General features: G+C 50.2%; 7 protein-coding genes across 7 annotated transcripts; 2 read left to right on the forward strand and 5 right to left on the reverse strand.

Moving 5' to 3' along the window:
* Positions 1–553: 553 nt before the first annotated feature.
* On the reverse strand, positions 554–2,137 carry BO85DRAFT_264302 (lactate 2-monooxygenase). Its single transcript, XM_025655043.1, has 4 exons — positions 1,757–2,137; positions 1,655–1,676; positions 950–1,592; positions 554–897 (listed from the first exon to the last, which is right to left on the reverse strand). The coding sequence occupies exons 1-4, from the start codon at positions 1,963–1,965 to the stop codon at positions 560–562; spliced, it is 1,212 nt and encodes a 403-aa protein (XP_025517111.1). The 5' UTR covers positions 1,966–2,137; the 3' UTR covers positions 554–559.
* Positions 2,138–2,309: 172 nt separating this feature from the next.
* BO85DRAFT_458371 (glycoside hydrolase family 32 protein) lies at positions 2,310–3,981 on the reverse strand (the record flags this gene model as incomplete). The annotated part of the gene is made up of 2 exons (XM_025661579.1): positions 2,310–3,530; positions 3,589–3,981. The coding sequence occupies 2 exons, from the start codon at positions 3,979–3,981 to the stop codon at positions 2,310–2,312; spliced, it is 1,614 nt and encodes a 537-aa protein (XP_025517112.1).
* A 2,054-nt stretch (positions 3,982–6,035) lies between these two features.
* Positions 6,036–7,242, forward strand: BO85DRAFT_458372 (serine/threonine protein kinase; the record flags this gene model as incomplete). The annotated part of the gene is made up of 2 exons (XM_025661580.1): positions 6,036–6,300; positions 6,353–7,242. 2 exons carry the CDS (start codon positions 6,036–6,038, stop codon positions 7,240–7,242), a joined length of 1,155 nt encoding a protein of 384 aa, XP_025517113.1.
* Positions 7,243–8,358: 1,116 nt separating this feature from the next.
* Positions 8,359–13,938, forward strand: BO85DRAFT_368781 (phosphoglycerate mutase-like protein; the record flags this gene model as incomplete). The annotated part of the gene is made up of 9 exons (XM_025655883.1): positions 8,359–8,494; positions 8,582–8,682; positions 8,739–8,886; positions 8,938–9,964; positions 10,319–10,481; positions 10,534–10,579; positions 10,645–11,407; positions 11,468–11,825; positions 12,694–13,938. The coding sequence occupies 9 exons, from the start codon at positions 8,359–8,361 to the stop codon at positions 13,936–13,938; spliced, it is 3,987 nt and encodes a 1,328-aa protein (XP_025517114.1).
* Positions 13,939–14,297: 359 nt separating this feature from the next.
* On the reverse strand, positions 14,298–17,169 carry BO85DRAFT_418425 (putative MFS drug efflux pump). The gene is made up of 8 exons (XM_025657815.1): positions 16,625–17,169; positions 16,475–16,553; positions 16,366–16,424; positions 16,149–16,305; positions 15,705–16,084; positions 15,273–15,645; positions 15,089–15,219; positions 14,298–15,014 (listed from the first exon to the last, which is right to left on the reverse strand). Exons 1-8 carry the CDS (start codon positions 16,766–16,768, stop codon positions 14,601–14,603), a joined length of 1,737 nt encoding a protein of 578 aa, XP_025517115.1. The 5' UTR covers positions 16,769–17,169; the 3' UTR covers positions 14,298–14,600.
* Positions 17,170–17,340: 171 nt separating this feature from the next.
* On the reverse strand, positions 17,341–18,547 carry BO85DRAFT_519019 (PaaI family thioesterase). Its single transcript, XM_025665010.1, has 2 exons — positions 18,087–18,547; positions 17,341–18,001 (listed from the first exon to the last, which is right to left on the reverse strand). The coding sequence occupies exons 1-2, from the start codon at positions 18,510–18,512 to the stop codon at positions 17,624–17,626; spliced, it is 804 nt and encodes a 267-aa protein (XP_025517116.1). The 5' UTR covers positions 18,513–18,547; the 3' UTR covers positions 17,341–17,623.
* An 81-nt stretch (positions 18,548–18,628) lies between these two features.
* On the reverse strand, positions 18,629–20,787 carry BO85DRAFT_448155 (ubiquitin-specific protease UBP6). The gene is made up of 3 exons (XM_025659873.1): positions 20,671–20,787; positions 18,953–20,599; positions 18,629–18,886 (listed from the first exon to the last, which is right to left on the reverse strand). The coding sequence occupies exons 1-3, from the start codon at positions 20,684–20,686 to the stop codon at positions 18,825–18,827; spliced, it is 1,725 nt and encodes a 574-aa protein (XP_025517117.1). The 5' UTR covers positions 20,687–20,787; the 3' UTR covers positions 18,629–18,824.
* Positions 20,788–20,920: the final 133 nt, after the last annotated feature.

Here is a 20,920-nt window from a genome sequence, read left to right on the forward strand (position 1 = left end):
GGGCCTCAAGTATTGGTTGAGACTGTCTTGGTTTCCATTAGGCGGATGTTGTGCAGCCATGAGGCACTGGTCTCAAGTCAGAGACATGAACAGCGGTGCAGGTACAGATTCGAAGAATACTGGCCGATAAGAGGTGCCTGACCAGATCAGCGGTTGAACGTAGCAGTCAAAGACTGGTTCCTGCAGTGGTTGACCGGCAGACAGAAATGTAGATCAGTAGCCGGTGGCGACGAATAAGCAATCACTCATTAGGGGCTGCGGTTGAGAGCCGGCATGTGATTTTGCGGGATCGCCCCAACAAAACTTGGGTCGTCGGCTTCATCTTCGGGCAGAATCCACCCCTACGCGACTAACTTATGACGGACACTGGTAGTGTTCCTTCCCCCTCTGTGGGGAGAACGCGACGCGAATCCATTATTCCGAAGCAAGTATACAAGTATCAAGATTTGGTGCTACCCCACAGGCTCCAGTTTTCCCCTCATTCCTTCCCCAAACTCCGTCATCTGATCTTTCCCTCAATTGGGCATCTTCACGTTGCCGGCCAATAATATGTTACATGTCACAACATTGCCTTCCCATCTCCAGGGTACACAACTTTCCTGATCTTGTCGCGGGTACACTCGGCCACGGTACATATCCCTGACAGACTCATGGTCTGCCAGAGATCCGCCAGAAGCCCCTTCATCACGGCTTCGGCCCCGTTCTTTCCATCGATTGCCAACCCATAGATCACCGGCCTGCCAACCAAGACAGCATCCGCTCCCAGACAAAGCGCTTTGATGATATCTGCTCCAGTGCGAACCCCTGAATCAAAAAGAATTGTCATCTTGCCACCAACAGCATCAACTATCTCGGGGAGAACTTCCAGTGAGCCGATCGCACCATCAACCTGTCGACCTGTATACATGTCAATAGAAAGAATCTTCGCTGCAGAGCGACTGCCACATACCTCCATGGTTTGAAACAACGATACCGTCACATCCCGCCTCAAGGGCGAGCTTCGCATCATCCACATGCTGAATGCCCTTGAGTACAATTGGACCATCCCAATTCTTTCGCAGAAATGCAATTTGCTCCCACGCATGCGGCTGACCATAGAATACCTGGGATATCCATGACTTGGATGCCCCCACAATGTCCTCTTCCACTGTCGAACCGGACTCTTTCTCAAATTTCGAGCGGAACACGGGATCCGTGAAACCGAGTGTGTTGCCGATGCCCCGTATGAACGGAACGTAGGCATTGTCTAGGTCCGCTGGTCGCCAAGCGAGCGACCAAGTGTCGAGCGTAACTACCAGGACGGAGAATCCATTGTCTTTGGCGCGTTTCAGCAATGATAGCGTGATATCATCGTCTCGCGGCCAGTAGAGTTGGAACCATCTTTTCCCGTCTCCGTTTGCCTGCCCGACCTCTTCAATCGAGCTGCTACTCGCGGTGCTGAGGATATACGGGATCCCGACATTCCCGCAAGCTTCTGCAAGGCCAGACTCCTTATCATCATGGAAAATAGACTGGACGCCGACCGGCGCCATAAGAAGAGGAGTTGGATATTGCTGGCCAAAAAGGTTTACCGCAAGGTTCTGATCATTCATCTACGCGGACACAACCATTGGTCAGCGCTGGGACTTGGAGGAACCGACTGAACTCTACTAACCGGCTTCAGCATCCTCGGGATTCTTTTCAGATCATCAAACGTTATGTGCGTTAGTCTCCTGATTCTACGTAGCAACATCGCGGCGGAGACGAATCAACTTACAGCTTCCATTGTCGAAAAGCCAGCCGATTGCTATCCATTGTAGCCTTCTCCCCAGCACCGCCAGCCACATAATTGAAGCTACGCTCGCCTAGGGCCTTCTTTGCCTGTGCTTCAAGTAAGCGAGGATCGGTGGTAACATTAGGCAAGACGCCTGTCAATGCTCCGCGGCCATAGATCTCAGTCTGATAGTCGCCGTAGTTTTCCGACATATTGCGCGTGAATATAGATGATATTGCTTTCCAAATTCGAAAATGATTACTTGGATGAACAGATGCTGACAGCAGAAGGGATAGCTCTATAATCAGCCCCCTCACGGATAGAGTTGTACCTCATGCAGCCGGCACGTGAACCAGCCATACCTCGGGATCCTGATCATTACCCGATACGGTGTGTTGCTGACGTCATGTCTGCCGGTTCCTAGATGCAAAGTACCTGATTTACTATGGATTGACCATGAAGAAAGAAACGTCAATTCGTCTTTGCTGTATCTACCGCTAAACCTCAAATAGAACAGCAAACAGCCACACACGCTGCCACATGTAGGGACAAGGCATCAATTCCACGTCGAAGCAATCTTGTAGATGTCAGCTCTAACATCCTCGGTAGTTCCACCAGTAGACAACAGATGGGCGTGAACCGCATCACTGCTAGGGAAGATCTGAGCCGTCAGGGTTGTCTCGCCCTGGCCGCCAAACACCTCGACGCTGGACCTATCGACGAAGATACTCAATTTCACTACACCAGTGCTATCCGGCGTCAGAGGTCCACGATAGACGCTCGCGAAGGTATTGTCGAATGACACGTCTCCGGAGTGTGTACGGTCAAGGAAGATTTGCTGCTTGGCGAAGTCATAGCCAACGAGGGTCTGCTCGGTGAAGTTGGCGGATGCTCGGAGGGCAATTGCAAATGTTGAGGCCTTAGACTTAGCAGAGAAACTCAAGTCCACTTTGAATGTCTCTCCGGTCGTGGTTGTGTTGGTGGAGCCTTCAGAGAGAGTCTTGAATGTGCGTGAATAGATCGGACGCTTGTTCGAGATAGAAGACCACGCTTCCTGGGGTTGCTGGACTAGGGTTGCTTTGCTGCCAATGGTCTTTAGGGCAATGTGGCGGGGAATGGCCATGGCGCTGCGCCAGGGGTAGGTGGGGATGTTCGCGCCATACTGCCAGTTGTTCATCCAGCCAATATGGACGTGGTCGTTCAGCGAGAGGCCATTGTAACCGGCTGCGGCATAAAAGTCCGGGCCCCAGTCCATCCAGTTTGCGGTGGAGTTTCCTGGGTATACTGTGTCGGCGTCAGGCGTAAAAGTGGTTCCGTCGAACTCTCCCACGAAGTACTGGGTTCCGGAGCCGACAGTGCCTGGGGGTCCACCAGGGTTCAGTCCGCTTGTGATGACCCATTTTGTGGAGATTCCGCCGTCAAGAGGGAGCTTGACAAGTCCGGGACACTCCCACACTCCGCCTTGCGCGTTGTAAGGACCGAACTCGCTCACTAGCTTCCAGTCTTTGAGGTTGTCGGAAGTGTAGATCGCGAGTTTGTGCAGCTCGGCTATGCTCGTGACAACCACCCATTTCTGGGATTCGTCGTGCCAGAACACAAAGGGGTCCCGGAAGTTCTGGTATTCAGCTTCATAAGGGCTGGGAGGGTTGGGGATGACTGGATTGGCGGCATCGTATGTCGTCCATGTTAGACCATCGTCAAGACTGTAGGCGATGGACTGTGATTGCTGGTCTTCTTGGACGGTTTGGCCACTCGGCAATGTTTGCGCAACGGGGTACTAGGATGCTACTGTTAGTGATATGCACGCTAGAAATGGTCTGGGAATGGGTAGGTACATAGGAAGTATACATGGCGACTAGGGGTGTCTTGCCGTCCTTTCCAAAGCCACTCGTGTTGTTGACATCGGCAACAGCACTTCCGCTGAAGTACATCTCGGTGACATCGCTGCCAAATCCTCGGGCCAGAAGGGCAACAGGCTTCTCCTCCCAGTGGGTGAGATCCTCACTGATAGCATGCCCCCATGATATGTTTCCCCACTCGATGCCACCAGGGTTGTACTGGAAGAACAGATGGTAGATTCCATTGTGGTATAAGAGCCCGTTGGGGTCATTCATCCAGTTCTTCTGGGGTGAGAAATGGTATTGACCACGATAAGGCTGGTCATAGTTGAAGGCATGTGTAATGCCCATGAACATAAAAACACTTAGGACCTTCGACAGAGGAGCCATTGCTAACGAACCCTTTGAGAAAACTGCGCTGTGACTGAGGATTGTTTCTGGGAATTCAGGCATAGAAGGACCGGGTTTATATGTGCGCCAGTGGACTCCGAGTCTGTCGTTGAATGGAGTGGGGTCCTGCAATAATGTGCCCAGATATACAAACCTTCTACTACATCCTGACGCCGAACTGAGTTTTAATGCCTCATCCACTTCGTATCTGACCTATATCTTTTGTAAACCCATATCGGCTTCCTCTTTTTTTACTTGAATTCGGATTTGCTCTCCCTTTTCGTCCACAGATATGCTGTCTCGGTGACTCGGCTGTACTTGCGCGATCGGCATCGGTTGTACATCACAAATCCGGGGTGTGTCATTCAAGGATGTATGCATTTCCCCGCGTGGGGTGTTGTTGACATTGTACCACGGACCACACTCGGGATTGAGCGGATGCGTACTCCTTGACCGAGAATATCGGCCCACCGGTCTACGCTTCCTCGGCGAAATTTCAATTTTTGCTCGGTGAAATTGACTAGATACTGCGGAGTATGGCATCGGTATACCCCTGGAGCCCACTCCACAATCCGTTCAATTGGCCCCGGACTGCGGGGCTTTGCCGAGTGCGGAGAAACATCGGGGACAGCATTGGTAAAGCCCAATCGGAATCGTCAGAGTAAGCCGGTGTAGGTATTGCAAAACTGAGAACTTTCAAGCGAAGACCCTTGCATGAAGGAGTTGCTGTTCGTATATTCGTATAGGTAGTCGTAAGAGGGGTCTCATAGCGGGGCTGGAGTCCTAGGCTTCTGTGGATGGAGATGGAAGCACTCCCCCCATGAGTCTCATCAGCAGACAAGTAGTTGGTCGAGCATGAACATTGAAAATAACCTGCAGAAAAGGCACTTTACTTGGCCATATTAGGTTTCTGATATCCTCTTCGCAAGGAGATAGACAAAGAGTCTTCCGTTTCTCTCGAGTGTTATATCACAACTAGTCCTAAAGACAATCCTCTCCGAACGAGATAAGTAGTGATTGCGCTTGACCAATTCTTACCCCACTCCCCATAATTACCGGCACTAAGCCTGCAGAAAGGTGGCTGGGTCAGGAAAGAGGCCGAATAATCGCGCACAGTGTTGGCACCTAGACACTAGGAATTTAGTTGGTCAATAGGCCCAAAGTATGTCATCCCTCTACTGATGGGATTATGGAGGGCTTTCGATGGGATGATTGCTTTTCCATAATACCTAAAGCATTTATCCCTGTTCACACGTGTGTGGGGGGTTGGACGAAGTTGAGACGTTGTTTGTGACGTCGCATACGTTGAAAAGACGATATGTGGGTGCCTGGGGCACAACTGACCAGGATGTTTCTGGAGGGAAACGGGGAAAGGGGCATTCTCGGTGCCGGGAGGGCGTCGGGACACCACCTCGACAACCGAATGATGGTGCTTCCAAGAATCAGTGACCGTTGTCCCTTTTAATCACCATGCATAGAGTACGGTCAAGGTCCCTGAAGGTTACCTTCCTTGCTTCAAAATCTGCATGTAGAAGCCTCTCGTTGACGTGTCGCGGTATGCTCCACATAGAACTCCTCCAGCAGTCCGGTCTGATGACCATCGCTACATTCAGGAAAGCCTATCCAACACGAGCAGCTGTTTGAATATACAAATGGTCGGTTCCTAGTCAATGAGAAGCATGAGATGTCAAAACGATATGCCAAATTTGATCTGGATGCTCTTTGTGCCCTTGTTTCGGCGCTGCCCCATGTTTCTTCACCCATCTCTAGGATCGACAAGATGGAGGGAGGGTTTAACAAGGTCTTGTTAATGACTGCAGAGAATGGAAAGGAGGTTATCGCGAAACTTCCATGCCCTAGGGTTGTTCCACCACAACATAGCACTGCATCCGAAGCAGCCGTCATGGAATACGGTATTGTCGACTTCCTTCATCTCGAAGACTAAATAAGCTGACCTACTTCTATCAGTGAGATCCCATACCTCTGTCCCAGTGTGTAGGGTACTGGGCTGGAGCTCTGAAGCCTCGAATCCAGTTGGGTCCGAGTATATCCTGATGGAAAGGGCCTGCGGAAGACAGTTGGTCGATGTATGGGGCGAAATGAATCAGCTGCAACAGTTCAGGCTTGTTCAATGTCTGGTCCAGCTTCAAAGCCAGCTGGCAGCTTTGGAGTTTCCAGCCTACGTAAATATGTACTTTCTTCCTTCAGACGCTCAGAATTCGGACCTAATTGTTCCAATGAACGACGACTACTGTGTCGGCCCAGCATATAATGCTTCGTACTCTCCACAGCTGAGTGAAAGAGCTTACGCAGGTCCATGTATGTTATCGGCCTGCCATCAGAGCATCATTCTAACTATGCAATTACTTAGGGCAGGGACTCTCAGATCTTGGCCTTGGATTGGTCGAACGGGGTCTTGCGCACTTACAACATACGTCGCTCGCCCCTCGTACGCCCCATTTCGGCACCAAATCTGAACACTTCGATATCCTTACGATGGCTAAGAAGCTAATACCACACTTGGGCGCATTTGCACCTCTACAACAGTCTGCCAAGCCTACATTGTGGCATACTGATCTTCACATGGGTAACATATTCGTCTCTGAACAGGACCCGACAGCTATAGTCAATGTCATTGATTGGCAATTCACCTCAATTATGCCTGCTTTCATGCAAATTCAGTGGCCCTCTTTTCTTGCCCCACCTGATGGCTACGAACTCGGTGCGGTCAAGCCGAAATTACCTTCAAATTTTGAAGACATGGATACAGACGAAAAGGCCTTTGCTATCAGCGAGAGAGAACTAGCTCTGCTTTCGAAATGCTACGAAGCATCTCTGGTCAAAAATCACATGGAATCGTACTTGGCTATGTCTCAAGTTGACTCTGCTATCAGGCACCTATTCATGTTCGCAGAAAACACGACCAAGAATGGGATACTTCCCCTCCGTGATTGCCTCACTCAGCTTGCTGCAAACTGGAACGAGATGGGCATTGCTGAGCAATGTCCTTATCATATCACAAGTGAGGATTTATCGAAACATAAGATGGAGCTTTCCCGGTACAAGGACTGGCAGAAACTCAAAGGTTACACACAGGAACTGCTGCAGACAGATGATGAAGGTTGGATTTCCCCTCAGCTTGACTTCGAGAAGGTCCAGACAACACATGCCGAGCTCTTCCAGCTATATATCGAGAAAGAAACCGAAGATATATCTGAGGAAGAGGCAAGAAGGCTTTGGTTCTACTTAGAGAACACCTAGAAAAGCTCAACCCGTTTTTTCCTCTCCCTGATTGTCAAGAGAGATGATTGTAAGCTTGAGACTGCATGCCAGCTTCCCATAACGCGGTAAGATCGCGATCAATCGATGTAATGCACTGCTATCTGTGTTTCGTTCGCTATACTTATAGCGGCTCTATTGACCCGAATCCGCGCTACATTGTTATGTCAGCTACGGGTATTCGTGGAAGTTATGACCTGCTTAGCATCATTCATAGCACTTTGTACATGCAGATGCCTCTTCGGGAGGCCCGTGTGACTCCATTGAGCAGCCACTTTGAACCTTCCCCTGGTGATGCATTTCCTTTTCACCGTTCATTTCTATTTGCGTAGCAAACAGGCACTATCATGGGATCAATGAACCTGGGGGCAGTCATCATTGTGAAGTCAGCCATTGCTCTTCTGACCCACAACCTGATGGGCTAGTTTCGTGGTTGACTGTTTGCATTAAACTATATCCCCAGATTTCTTCTTCATGTTTGGCTATGAGTAGATCCGCTCTGTTGGTGTGTCGTGTTTGCACATGATAGAGTTTCTCGTCATCCCCGCGCCTTGTTTTCAACATGATCTGCATCCGGATGAGTGCAACGGCGGAGATATATCCGCACAGTCTCGGTGGCTGGCAACGACGGACTCCCCGAATGGGTATTTTGTGGCGAAGTAAATCCCATCATACTCCTAGTATTGTATCTCGAGCCACTGATTTTGAGCGTATTTCAAGTAAGGTTGTGGGTTTGCAGGTGGAAAGGCCCGCGAAGACTAAAGTCAAAACCCAACCGGGCTGGAACCTTGGCGAATCTTGGCCACCCACCAGATCGCCACCATTTTCTGCTTCAATAATCCCCCACCTCACCTCCATCGTGATCAGTAATTCTGGGTTGGTACAGTGTGTGTCTCTTGATTATCATGTGCATCATGGATCTACTTAGATCTTGAAACATCGATCTACTGCATTGTCCTCGGGAAGTTGGGACCAAATCTCGGCCCGTGTGCAGTTCCTTTACAAGGTTGGATGACGAAATAGACTCCGACAGCAAAGATGGAATACCAAGAAGAACAGAAGCCTGATCCTAGATCTCCAACTCAGTATGGAGGCTCCATGGATGGCGGTGATAGCAATGACTCGGCTCTCTCATTACTGGATGAGAAACGAGAGAAGCATTTGATTCGCAAGATTGACCTACATATCATTCCTTTTGTCGTTCTTTTATATCTGTTTAGCTTTCTTGATAGAGGTATGTCTTCCTGTACATGTTACTTCGCAAGCCTACTTCCAGTTCATGACTACTCGAATGATAGGCATGCTTGCTAACAAGCCCTAGTCAACATTGGCAATGCCCGTCTATATGGGATGGAAGAAGATCTGGGCCTGGTCGGAGATCAATACCAGATTGCAGTATCTATTCTGTTTGTAACTTACTGTGTATGTCTGGATTTGCACATATGTGTGGCTCTCACGCAACATCTGATACTGTATAGCTCTTCGAAGTGCCGTCAAACTTGGTTATCAAGAAGCTCAGGCCATCACGCTACATTGCGTCGATATCGGTTATTTGGGGCATCATAGCGACTCTCACTGGAATAACCCAGAATTATGGAGGCCTCATCGCTTGTCGCATCCTTCTAGGTTAGTCACAGACCATAACTTGGTGATGTGAGCCCGAGCTAACAGATATAGGCGTCGTGGAAGCCGGACTGTTTCCTGGAATGGTTACCTATCTCACTATTTTCTATAGCAAGCGTGAAATAGCATTGCGCACAGGCTACCTATTCAGCAGTGCGGCCGCTGCCGGCGCATTTGGCGGACTTCTAGCTTACGGCATCGGCTTCATGGACGGCGTCGCCGGTCTACGAGGTTGGAGATGGATCATGATCATAGAAGGCATTCCAACCGTCATACTCGGCGGCCTATCCTGGTTCTTTCTTGCGGATGACCTCGATACAGCCTATTACCTGGATGATGAGGAGAAGGCCCTAGTGGTTCGACTCCGTCGTCGCGACGTGGGCCAAACATCGTCCGCCCAAAAATTCCACTGGGCAGACGTCAAAGAAGGTGCACTGGACTGGAGAATTTACGCCTTCTGCATTGCTCAATTTGGTGTCGACACTATGCTATACGGGTACAGCACCTTCCTCCCAACCATTATCCAGGGTATGGGGTCATGGACAACTCCCGAAGTGCAAGCTCTTACGATTCCTTGCTATGCGGTGGGCGCAATAAGTTATCTGATAATTGCTTGGGCGAGCGATAGAATTCAGCGTCGCGGAGTTTTTACTTGCATCTTTGCGGCAATATCAGTGGTTGGCTATGGAATCCTGATATCGGATTCTTCGTCAGGAGTACACTACTTCGGCGCCTTGCTTATTGCCTTAGGATTATATGTGGCTGTCGGATTACCTCTCGCATGGCTCCCGACCACTCTTCCTCGTTATGGAAAGCGTACATTCGCCACGGGGCTGCAACTGACTTTCGGCAACGTCAGCGGCGTCATGTCTCCTTTCTTATACAAGACGAATGAAGCACCGCGTTATGTTCGGGGCAATGCAGTGACTCTGTCGCTGGTTGGATTTGCCGGTGTTGTGTATGGTCTTATGTGGTGGTACTATCATGGGAAGAATAAGCGCAGAGAACAGGGACTGGAAGATGAAAAGATTGTAGGGATGTCAGAAGAAGAAATTGAGGAAATGGGAGACAGAAATCCTCGGTTTAAATATAGTACCTGATATGTTGCGCAGATCTCCAAAATGCGAGCAAATCTCGGTGTTGCCATGGCTGTGGGACACACCAGACGAACGTCCTCTGTTTCTTGGCATTGATTAGCCGTCTGTCGATCATCTCGATTAGCCTGTAATCCATCCTTTTTTCAGATCTCAATGTCATCTAAATGCATCTGCCCATGACGTCGAGGGTCCGTGTTCACCATGGTTCACGTGCTCTCGCTTAGCTCTTTGATATTATCTTTCTTCACTGCGGTGGCAGGAATTTTCTATTATAATCATAGTCTGTCGCGCAGTACGAATTGTCGTGACTCTGTCTTCTCGTCAGCTTTTGGTGCAAGTTGGAGGGCCTGGATTCAAAGCCCATGTATAGAGCAACATAATGACTGGAATCTTTACCAACACCTTGGCGGATATGGGCCCTGGGTCGAGAAAACTGCCGAAGACGATGAAATACAGGGGAATGACGTACCGGACAGTTGCACAGTCGACCAGATACACATGGTACTTTTTCTCTCTGTTAATCCAAGATGCCATTTCGCTAATCGACGATTAGATGTCGCGTCATGCGGCGAGGTATCCAACCAGGTCTGCAGGAAACCGTAGGCGATCTGCCATCAGGAGAGTCTCTGAATAATACTAACGAGACATTTCACCGTGGCTACAGGCCATCTTGCCCTTTTGGATAGAATCCATAAAGCAGGGATTCCGCTGAACGGCTCATTGTCATTCCTGAACAACTGGACCTACATCACCAGTAATCCAGAACGAGACTTCGAGCAATTGACCACAACCGGTCCATACGCTGGCACTCATCAGGCCTTCGAGACTGGAGTCCGATTCGCAGCCCATTACGGACACCTCATCCCTTCTGATGCGAACACAAAGTTCTGGGCAAGTGATTCCAAGCGCGTCATCGAAACAGCCCAACACTTTGCCTCGGGGTTATTTGGGTCTGACTGGGAAAAGGTCGGAAAGGCCGCTCTAGAGATCATCCCGGAGACATTTGATCGCCGCGCAGATACGCTCACACCGGGAGATACCTGTCTAAAATATCTAGAAGACGAAGTTCGCGGCCATGACAACGGCATCAACATGCTCACTTTGTTTCAGCAAGCGTATATCCCGGCTATTGCGGAGCGACTGCTCGTTGAGGAGGGCAACCGTGAGCTTGAGGGTTTCACCAACTGGGAGATCTTCAGCATGCAGGAAATGTGTGGTTTTGAAACGACTGTACGGGGCTCGAGTCCCTGGTGCGATGTCTTCACGCGCGAAGATTGGAAGAATTTTGAATACGGACGTGATTTGGTGCATTACTATCGCGGAGGCCCTGGAAATCCTTACGCGGGCGCAATGGGCTGGCTTTGGCTGAATGCCACAGCGAATCTTTTGCGAGAGGGGCCCAAGGCGGGTTCAATGTTCTTCAGCTTGTGAGTGACTCGAAATCAAACCAAGGGAGCTGAGACCCAAGAGTCTAACGTGTGTTCCAGTGTCCACGACGGGGATATAGCGCCTTTCTTGACTGCGCTAGACATAATGAAAGACGCAAAGTACGACCCATTTCTTCCTGTCACACATCGGGCAGAAGACCGCATTTGGTATACCTCAACTGTGATGCCAATGGGCGGTCGGGTCACGCTCGAACGGATGACCTGTTCGCCAACAGATCCTGTCCACAGCATGAACGAGACATTTCTCCGGATCGACATCAACGGCAAGATTGTGCCGCTGCCATACTGTAAGTCTGGACCTGACTTGTCTTGTCCGTTAATGGAGTTCATCGGTCATGTGGATAGAAGAAGGATTGAAGTAGGAGAGTTCGGGGATGTATGTGGTTTGGATGGTGATGTTGGAAGAATTACATTTCTTCGGCAACAGCAACTTGAATAGAGATTCGAGGTATGTCATCTAAGTGTTATAGGAGGCATCTTTGACATAGTTGCTGGTAGTCTGTGGAACATGCTTTGTTCAGGAATGCTGGCCTACGCAGATTTGCCGCATGAGCTGAGGTTACTTAACATTTCTTCGATAGGAAGGACTGTTTCATCAGGCGCTATCTCCTAGGGTTATTACCTGGGTGATTATAAGACGAGATGCGCTCAGGACAGGCATAAATCATGATGGACTATCATTAAACTGAAATTAGTAAGGTTTAACATATTGAGCTACTAGTAATAGTATCTACTGGTATATATTGTACGGGGCCGGATGGGTGAAAAAATAGGATTGACAACAACTTCGTTGGACGGGTACCGTTCAGGCCGTACTAGTGCTAGAAACATATAGACTAGCTAATGAAGGACCTTTCGGTATATCTATTGAGGCCCAGACTATATGTTAACTAGATATAAATGATATGATTAGTTGGGGTAAAGCGACTGGAAGCGGTCAAGATCCGCCGTCCATACCGCAGCGACTCACGTGACGGTATCCGGGCTAACACTTACTGTTTGTTGCGCCCAAAACTTTTGGACGGAAATCAGCTTCCATCCAACGGATCCTTTCATAAGGCCGCTTCTTCTCATCCAAACGTCACCTATTATCCTCCTTACTTTACAGGATAATTCCAGTCCCGGAAATCCGCTTTTTTGCCTGCATCTAGTATATCAGCAGCGATCCACATTATTTTCCGAAATGGAGTACCACTTCGTTCCTCCGGAGGAGCGCGCCAGAGACGAGAAGGGTAACCTCCTACCCTGGGGCTACGTTTACAAAGAGTAAGTCTTACACCATTTCGTCCTTTCCCCCAAAACAACTTCAACTCAATCTCACCCATCGTCTTTCCAGTGAATCTCGCAACCCTCGTCGACCCCCCGAAGAATCTGGCCCATTTGGCAAGCGCAGAAACGCCCGCTATGAACACACCCGATCTCGCACACGCACCGGCACACCGGCAGCGAAGCGCGAAAACCCCAATGTAGCAGAATTCGGGCGTCTATTCGCCCAACAACAAGAAGAGGAGAAAGCGCGCAGCAACACCCTGCCCAAGTCATCCTCCGCTTCCAACCTCGACAACGCCCGGAAGCAGCAGACAGAGAAAGTCGCAACCGAGTGCATACTATACGGTTACAAGAGCAAGGACTTCGAATGGAAAGTGATAGACAAGTACGAGCGGATCTCTCGCGGGTTCATCTGTGAGGACTATCCGCGGACCGACCCCAATGCTTTGAACGGGTATTCGCAGCTCCTGAGCGGCGGTGATGTGGTCATCCGGGCGAACTTATCAGCGGACGCGAATCGCAAATCGAAGCGCTATGCGGGCGGATTTCACTGGATTAAAGTCACATTTGATTCGACGACAGCCGCCGATCGCGCGTGCTTCTACTCTCCGCAGGAAATCGATGGCCATTTGGTCTTTTGTGAGCTGTATCATGGCCAGGGACCTGCGGAGGATGCCCCTATCGTACAAGGATCTACGGAGGCAACTCGTCTCCAGTCGAAGGCGGCGCCTCGCACTTTGACTTCGTCGCATTCGACGAGTTTCCTCCAACCGAAGGACACAGCCACCAAGGAACGCCATACACTGCCGAGATCTTTCGCCTCGAATAACCTGTCCAGTATCCTCGACGCCCATGAAGAAGAGTCCCAGGAATCATCATCGACCCCCACCGCTAGCTCCGCAACAGCCACCGCCATCGAGCAACCAGCACCCCTGCAGCAGCGCACAGTCGTCAAGGAGCCCAAGCCCGAATCAGACTTCATGACGCATATCCCGACGGTGCGTCGGACGAAGCTCCGACCCATTACAGAAGCCCTTCCCCCTCAGCCTACGGTTACAGAGCGAGTGCTGCGCTCCATCCCTATTCTCAGCTGGTTCACAGGTGACATTGTGGGCGATGGACCTCAACTCCGCGAAGACGGGACATTCGATTTCGACAAGTCGAACACCTACTGGAAATTCTGGTACATGGTTGATAGAGTCCTGGGGACAGATATCTGTGGACTGAAGGAGGAGGCATGACATCTCACATCTATCCCTTTCACTCCTATTTGCTATATATCAATGGAACAAAGACTCCTTGAGAAGAGCAGGGGAGAAAAAAAACGAGGACAAGAGAAAAAAAAATCGACCACACGCGCCGATTGCCCAAGTCCAGTCCCGTGGAACCAAACGGTGCCCTCGTTTTCTCCTAGCAGATACCCTGATGCATGTACGATAGTGCTTTGCTTCTTTTCCCGTGTTTGTCAACGATGATGCTTTTGATTGTTGACAGTTTTCCTTTTACGAAGAGTGTGTGGTTTGTGGCGCTGCATTGTCAGCTTGTGTCTTTTTATTATTTCGAACTTCTTTTTTACTTTGCATATTAAGTGTCTGGCGCTGGGTATATGGTCATTCATTTCATTGTTGGGCTGCATAGAGATGCGATGGAGAAAATAATCATAGCATGTTTAGTTTGGGGTTGTTATCTTTTCCTTGTAAGTCACATATTCAAATATGTGTGTGTGTGTGTGTCATTGGAGTAGACGTGCGCATCCTATCATCATCATTTATACATCATGAGCCATCATCATCAGAACACAACATGGTAAACACAGTAAGAGAACAAGCACCCCCACCCCCACCATAAATAAGATATGTCCTATACCCTCACCTCCCCACCCACGGGGCAACAAAGGATACGCTCAATGCATCACAACAGCCACATGATCATTCATATACTTTTTAATGTTTCCCAAGAAACAAGCAGCGATGATAGACACGCCCCCGAACCCAATACTAGCATAATACACCCACTTATAGCTCTCAGCGTAGGCGAGCTGACCGGCCGCCACGACGGCATTGTACGCAGTCTCGTTACCCGCGATGCCAGGGATGAGCTTTAATTCGTCGAGCAGAGACGCACCGGTCAGTTCGATCGCTTCGGCGATGTATGTGGTGTTGGTTATGTTGAGCTCGGTGAGCATGACGCCGCCGATGTAGTGTTGTGCGTTGGGGACGAATTTGGAGATGAAGATGTTGTAGTAGATTGTGTAGCCGATGCCGCCGCCGGCGACGCGGATGGAGAGGGTGAGGGCTGAGATGGTGGCGATGAGGTCCTGGAGATGGGTTTGTTAGTAGTCTATGGGGTGTATGTGGAGGGTTGGTGTTGTTTATAAGGGGGTAGGCTTACGTCTGGGCATATAATTGTTGTGATGATTGAGGCTGGGACGATTATGCCCCCGATTCCTAGGCCTGCGATGATTAGGATGCCCCAGAGTTGGTATAGGTTGTCTGGTCGGCCTATTGACATGGCACCGCAGCCTGGGTGGATGTTAGTCTTTTGTTCGTGCTCAAGGTTAAAGGGTTATACAGACCTGCTGTCATGAGGACACTGCTGATGATGAGTAGCTCCTTGTTGTGGCCATGCAAGACACTGAGGAGCCATAGGATGATACAAGCGCCTGCCATGATGCCGAGCCCGATGGGGAGACTCCGAATACCAACGTCGACGGGATCGTGACCATACACGTTGAATGACTGTGTGGGCCAGAACATGAGAACAGAGAAGAAGTTTGCTCCTGAGATGAACGTGATGACTAGGGTCAAGCCCAAAATGCGTGGCTCTTGCTTTAGTCGGCTTGGAAAGATGGGATACTTGGCACCATAAATCTCCCAAAATGCAAACACAACCAAGACTACAAAACCAAGAATCAGGGGAACCAGAACATGAGCGGATGTCCAGTCATACTGTTTATATGTCAGTCTTATTAGAACGACGTTTTTAAGACGGGAAATGGGAATCGAACCATATATCCACCCCACTGCAGTCCAGCCAAGAAGATGATAAGGCCGGAAATACTGAGGAACCCCCCAATGTAGTCTATGCGACTGATAATATCGGATCTCGTTAAGCCTTCTGAATTGACTCGTGGTGGCGGGAAGTAAAAGAGGGCTGTGATGAGCAACCCGAAACCACTCCATGCTCCGCAGAAAGCCCCGACATAGCGCCATCCGCTGTGCGCTGCAATAAGCTGAGCCCATAGCACAGATGGGCAAAAGGGCAAGATAGTGAAAATTAATACTGAGACATATTTTCCTCTCTGTCGAGTTGGTGCCATTTCTGAGGTGGCGGCTAATGCAGTCAACTCATTGATACCTGCACCTGCGCCCGCTATTGCCATCCCCGCTGTATGTTCGTTAGACCCCAATTCAGAGCAATTGATATGGCGGATAACATTATGTATACCTACCAATGAAAATGTTCATCGTATGTGCCGTACTGCTGACTACCATACCAAGGCAAACAAGGGAGGCTCCGATGAGGGCAACGTATCGACGACCGATCAAATCCGAAAGTGATCCGACAAAAGGGCAGACACCAGCAAGTGCCAGCAAGTTCGCCAGGACCTATGTCCATCCAGGGATTGTCAGCTTTTGGCCACCTTATTCCTTCTAGGGGGTACTCACAAACCAAACCCATCGATCCGCGCCGCCAATGTCTCCGTAGACGTAAGGTGGTATGCCTCCTGGAAGGCCATTAGAACGTTGATATCCGGCATACAGACGAGGATCTCACCGAAGAGATAGACTGGAATTTGGCTTCCAGTCCATAGGAACGCCATTGCTGTAAATCCCATGAACCGACGGAAGGTCATCTAGCATCCGACAGGGTTCACAGTCAGTTTCGCGTGTGTACCGCAAAGTCCACAACTGATCAGGCACATACTGGGTTGTCCACAGGCGCACCCATCTCTTCGTACGCAACAACCTCATCATGGCTAAATTTCCTCTCCATATTGCCGGTCGGAGGTGACTCTGCTACTGCCTTTTCATCAGTCTGCGACTGACTTGAGTGATCGGTGAGCTCCATGGGCGTTGGGAGAGCAGGCTGGAGCGAGTCCTATTGGCGCGCAGCGACAACAATCAAACAGAAGACTCGAGATTAGAAAAAAAGCAAATGCTCGCTGCAAGCCATGCATGTACTATTTATTTATTTCCTACAAGCACAGATCATCATAGTGGGTCTCTAATGATGCTGGCTTGTATAGATACTAGGGCGTGGATCCAGACCGTTTAAGGGTGACGACCCATGGAACCCAGCAGGATCTCAAATCCATCAAAGCGTCACCGGGGAGTGGACAGGCCGGAGATACTACCATTCTCAGACACAACCGAGGCAATTGAGCGAATGCAAGGGCGACCATTGGGCCCTGGATAGCCGAACGGGAGGATTGACCGCGTGGATGGGATGGGATGTGGAGGAGAGGAAAATGCGGGGGAAATCCTGGGGGAGAAGCAGGATCAGAAGGGCCCTGCAGTCGCTTGACGGACAGGCTGCCGCTCCACCAGGCGACAAGTCAACGACGTCGCTTCGGTCTCCCCGGTCTTCAAACAAGAAACTCTATTTTCTTCAACCTTTTCTAGGTTACTGGTGCATAGAATCTATGAGTAAAATGTCTATTAAATGTCCGTGCAGAAAAGAGGGGCAATGAATCAGAAGGGGTGTATGTACACGAGGATGAAAATTTGGATCCATTATCCTGGATGAAGAATAAAGTTCTCATGAGGGCCTCGCCAATAACAGTCTCCCAATGTGGCGAGAATGCTAACAAAGTCCAGCCAGGAATAGTCGTCCCTTGCACGACCCTGGCTAGGCAGGATACGGCTGCATGAATTCAAAGGCCCGTCCAGACCTATAGCACCTCTAGATCCTGGCGCAGCCTGGTCAATAGCGTTCTCCAACCTCTTGAAGCTTATAGGACTTGGGGACTACAAAGAGGGCGGAAGCCTCGATACACAACCGTCCCATGGGGTCGCGTACTTCTCCCTTCACCCATGCCTTGCGTTCTGTGCTCCGTTCCTCGTCCAGAGTAGCATGGAAGGTGTAGAAGTTACCCGAGTACACCGGTGCACGGTATTTGAGCTGTAGATTGGCCGTGACTCCAGTGCGTTGTGGAAGATGTCTGATTGCGACTCGGGCTAGATGCTCATCGATCACGGTCCCCAGAGCACCTCCATGAACAACCGTCGGCCATCCTTCTAATCCCGGTCCGACATATGCGACATTGATGGCCTCCTTCTCCTTATCATTGTAGAATATTCTCTATGTGACCACTTCGTCAGCCATGTGCCAGGTTTCACAAGAGTTCGTAGAGGCATCGGCATGCACTACAAGGCGTGAAACTAACCTGGAATGCTAGCCCTCGGCTGCCTCGTAAAGGACCCGAACTCAGCCTCTGTAATTTATCTTCCTCCGAATAATTGCCGTATACCTCAGCCTCTATATAGTCGGGGTTCTCTCGAAGTTCCTTCACGATGGGCAGCCCGTGTTCGTAGATGTAACGGATTTCTTCTAGTCTTTCGCGATCTTCCTCTGTATCGGGCAATGGCGGCGGTGCGAGCTTCCTATCCATCCACTTTCCGGCAGCAATCCCAAGGCTACCGAAAATCGCAATGTACGCCAGGCGTCGCGGCCACCGCGACGGTTGAGGTATCGGTTCATGGGCGGCAGTACTGGTGTTCCTCGAGGGACGAAGTGTGTATCGACATGGTAACAGCGGCTTGTTCCGGAGGAGGCGTAATTGCGACTGTAAGACTCTGCGCGAGGAAAACATGATGCTCACATTGCAGGTTTCATCAACGATGCAGCATTTTCCCAGAGCTCGACGAAGCAACCAGTGATTAGATAAGATAGGGGATCCCTCGGCTCTTGCTGCATTATCACGTGATTGGAAGATACGCTGTCGTCTAGATACAATCTACAGCTAGTGCTAGCTACAAGGCAGGTTATTATACTGATTGACTCAAAACCATCTTTGCAGTACTTTGTTTAGCAGAAACACATGTTCCTAACATTCAGCCATAAGCTCATTATCTATGCATACCGTTTCTAGCCTGATACTCGTGAGATAAAGTGAGGGCCCTGCTTAATTTGTCGTCGGCACCTCAACCGCCCGGTAGAGGAGAATAAGTGCGGAATGGGATTCACCTGGATATGAAGGTTAGACGTCCGTCCGCTATTCAAAATCAATTAACAATTGTGTCAGGGACTTACCACCACCAGCAAGAGTCTCAATCTTCTCCCCTTCCACTTCGGTAACCTTCTCATCATTGAACCACCACCACTTGTCTTCGGTGCTTGCGCCATCACCGCTGGGCTGCTTTTTCACGTACGCAGTGTAATGTCCGCTGTCCGCACTTGCACCTTGGTGGGTGATCACACCACGTAGTTCGTAAAGACCCGTCTTGTTCACACCACTGTCTGAGGCAAGACTCGGATCAATGAGCTCAGACAATTCTTTCTTGGCGGCAAGGATTGAGGCGGTCTTTTCAGCTTCGTAATCTGCATCGGACTTGAACACATCGGTCATGGCTTCATCCCCGTCTTTCTCCGCAGCCTTAGGTTCTCCCTTGCGCTCTTCAGCAGCTTTTTTCTTCTGCATCGGCTCCAAGCTTGAACCAGATTCGGCCTCTTTCTTTTCTTCCTCCTCTCTCCGGTGAGCAAGCTTTTGGCGCTTGCGGGCACGCTCGACATCCACCTCTTCCTTCCGAATCTCACGGACTTTGTCTCTCACGGGAATGAGCTGTTTCTTCAGTTCTTCGGTGCAGAAATCCACCGCATCAAGTTCAGCGGGGAATGTGACCTTTCGCATAATCTTGGCCTTCTTCTGTGTTTCGCGCTTCCAGAAGAACCGAACGAAATGAACCGTCAGGTACTTGGGCAAGCGCGCAATGCGTGAACGCTTGGTATATACGGCATCGCGGTCGAGAACAGAGGAGCGCTTTTCAATCTTCTCTTCGAGACCAGCCATAATACCGTCATGCAAATGGTTGGTCTCTTTACCGATATGACAATCAAGCTTGTAGAAAACGTCGGAGCTGTTAGTAGCTACTTCGCCAGCCTCCTTTGCGGCCTCCTCGTCGCACTCGGTGGTGGACTCAAACCCTCCAGCCATGTACTTGTCCACGAACGAAACCTCAGCGGCAGAGTCACCTTCACCCTCCTTCACGACCAGCTTGTTACGCAACTGACTCACGATCTGTGACCAGGCCTCTTCGGCATCCTGTTGGGCATAGCCATGTCCATTGCGATCCCTTTGAGCAAATTGGGGGAAAGCATTTCGCAGAGCATTGAGGAACATGAGCGGCGGGAAACCTTCTTGCGTCTCCGACATTTGCTTGAAGAGCTCTCGCAAAGAGGACGTGAGATCCATGGAAGCACCCAAGCCGCCAAGACCGAGACTACTGAGGTTTGAAAGGCTAGAGCCTCCAGAAGAGCCGCCAGAGGGTCGGTACTTGAGCAGCGCATCCTGAAGTTCGGGAACGCTCCGCAGTGTCTGTAGCGTTGAATTCAGGTAGCAAGTATTTCCAAGGTTCTGCAGACCTGCAGGCGTTGCACCCTCCGCTCTGGCAGCTTCAGCTTCAGTCATGTCCTCCAAAAACTTGACGACTTCCTTTGGTCTACCCAAGTCCCCAGCACCTTGGCCGCCCGACGGAGTGCCCATCATCATGAACGTTTGGCCGGGTTTGGCGTTGAGGGAGGACAATGGTGTGTCATCTTTGAGCTGGCCACCCTTGACTAGGATCTTCTGCCGCTCGGGTTCGACGCCAGTGAGAGAAAATAGCTGGTATTTGAGCGTTTCGCCGTTCAGGGAAGGGTCGAGCTCCACCTCGTAGCGTTTGCCCTGGTGCTTTACAACAACTGCGTCATGGGATCAGCGGAGAAGTAGCGAGATGGCTTGGAATAAAGCACATGGCCATGAAGATACTTACCAGGTATAGAAGCCATTGTGACTTGATTCAAGGGTCTATTCTGGATGCGATTGATACCTCCTCTGAGGTCTGGCGGTAGGATGCAGTTGCGTAAACAACGACTGCGTCAGTCATCGCCGGAGAAAGCGTGGGGCAAACGACGGCCGTACTACGGCGAACTATAGCAACCATTATGCAACTATACTCCTTCGAGACTTCACCGCTTTATTGCTTAGCAGGAGCTCACCCCTCTCTCCCCACTAACCACTAC

This window comes from Aspergillus piperis, assembly GCF_003184755.1.
Source record: "Aspergillus piperis CBS 112811 unplaced genomic scaffold BO85scaffold_6, whole genome shotgun sequence".
Taxonomy (NCBI): Eukaryota; Fungi; Ascomycota; class Eurotiomycetes; order Eurotiales; family Aspergillaceae; genus Aspergillus; species Aspergillus piperis.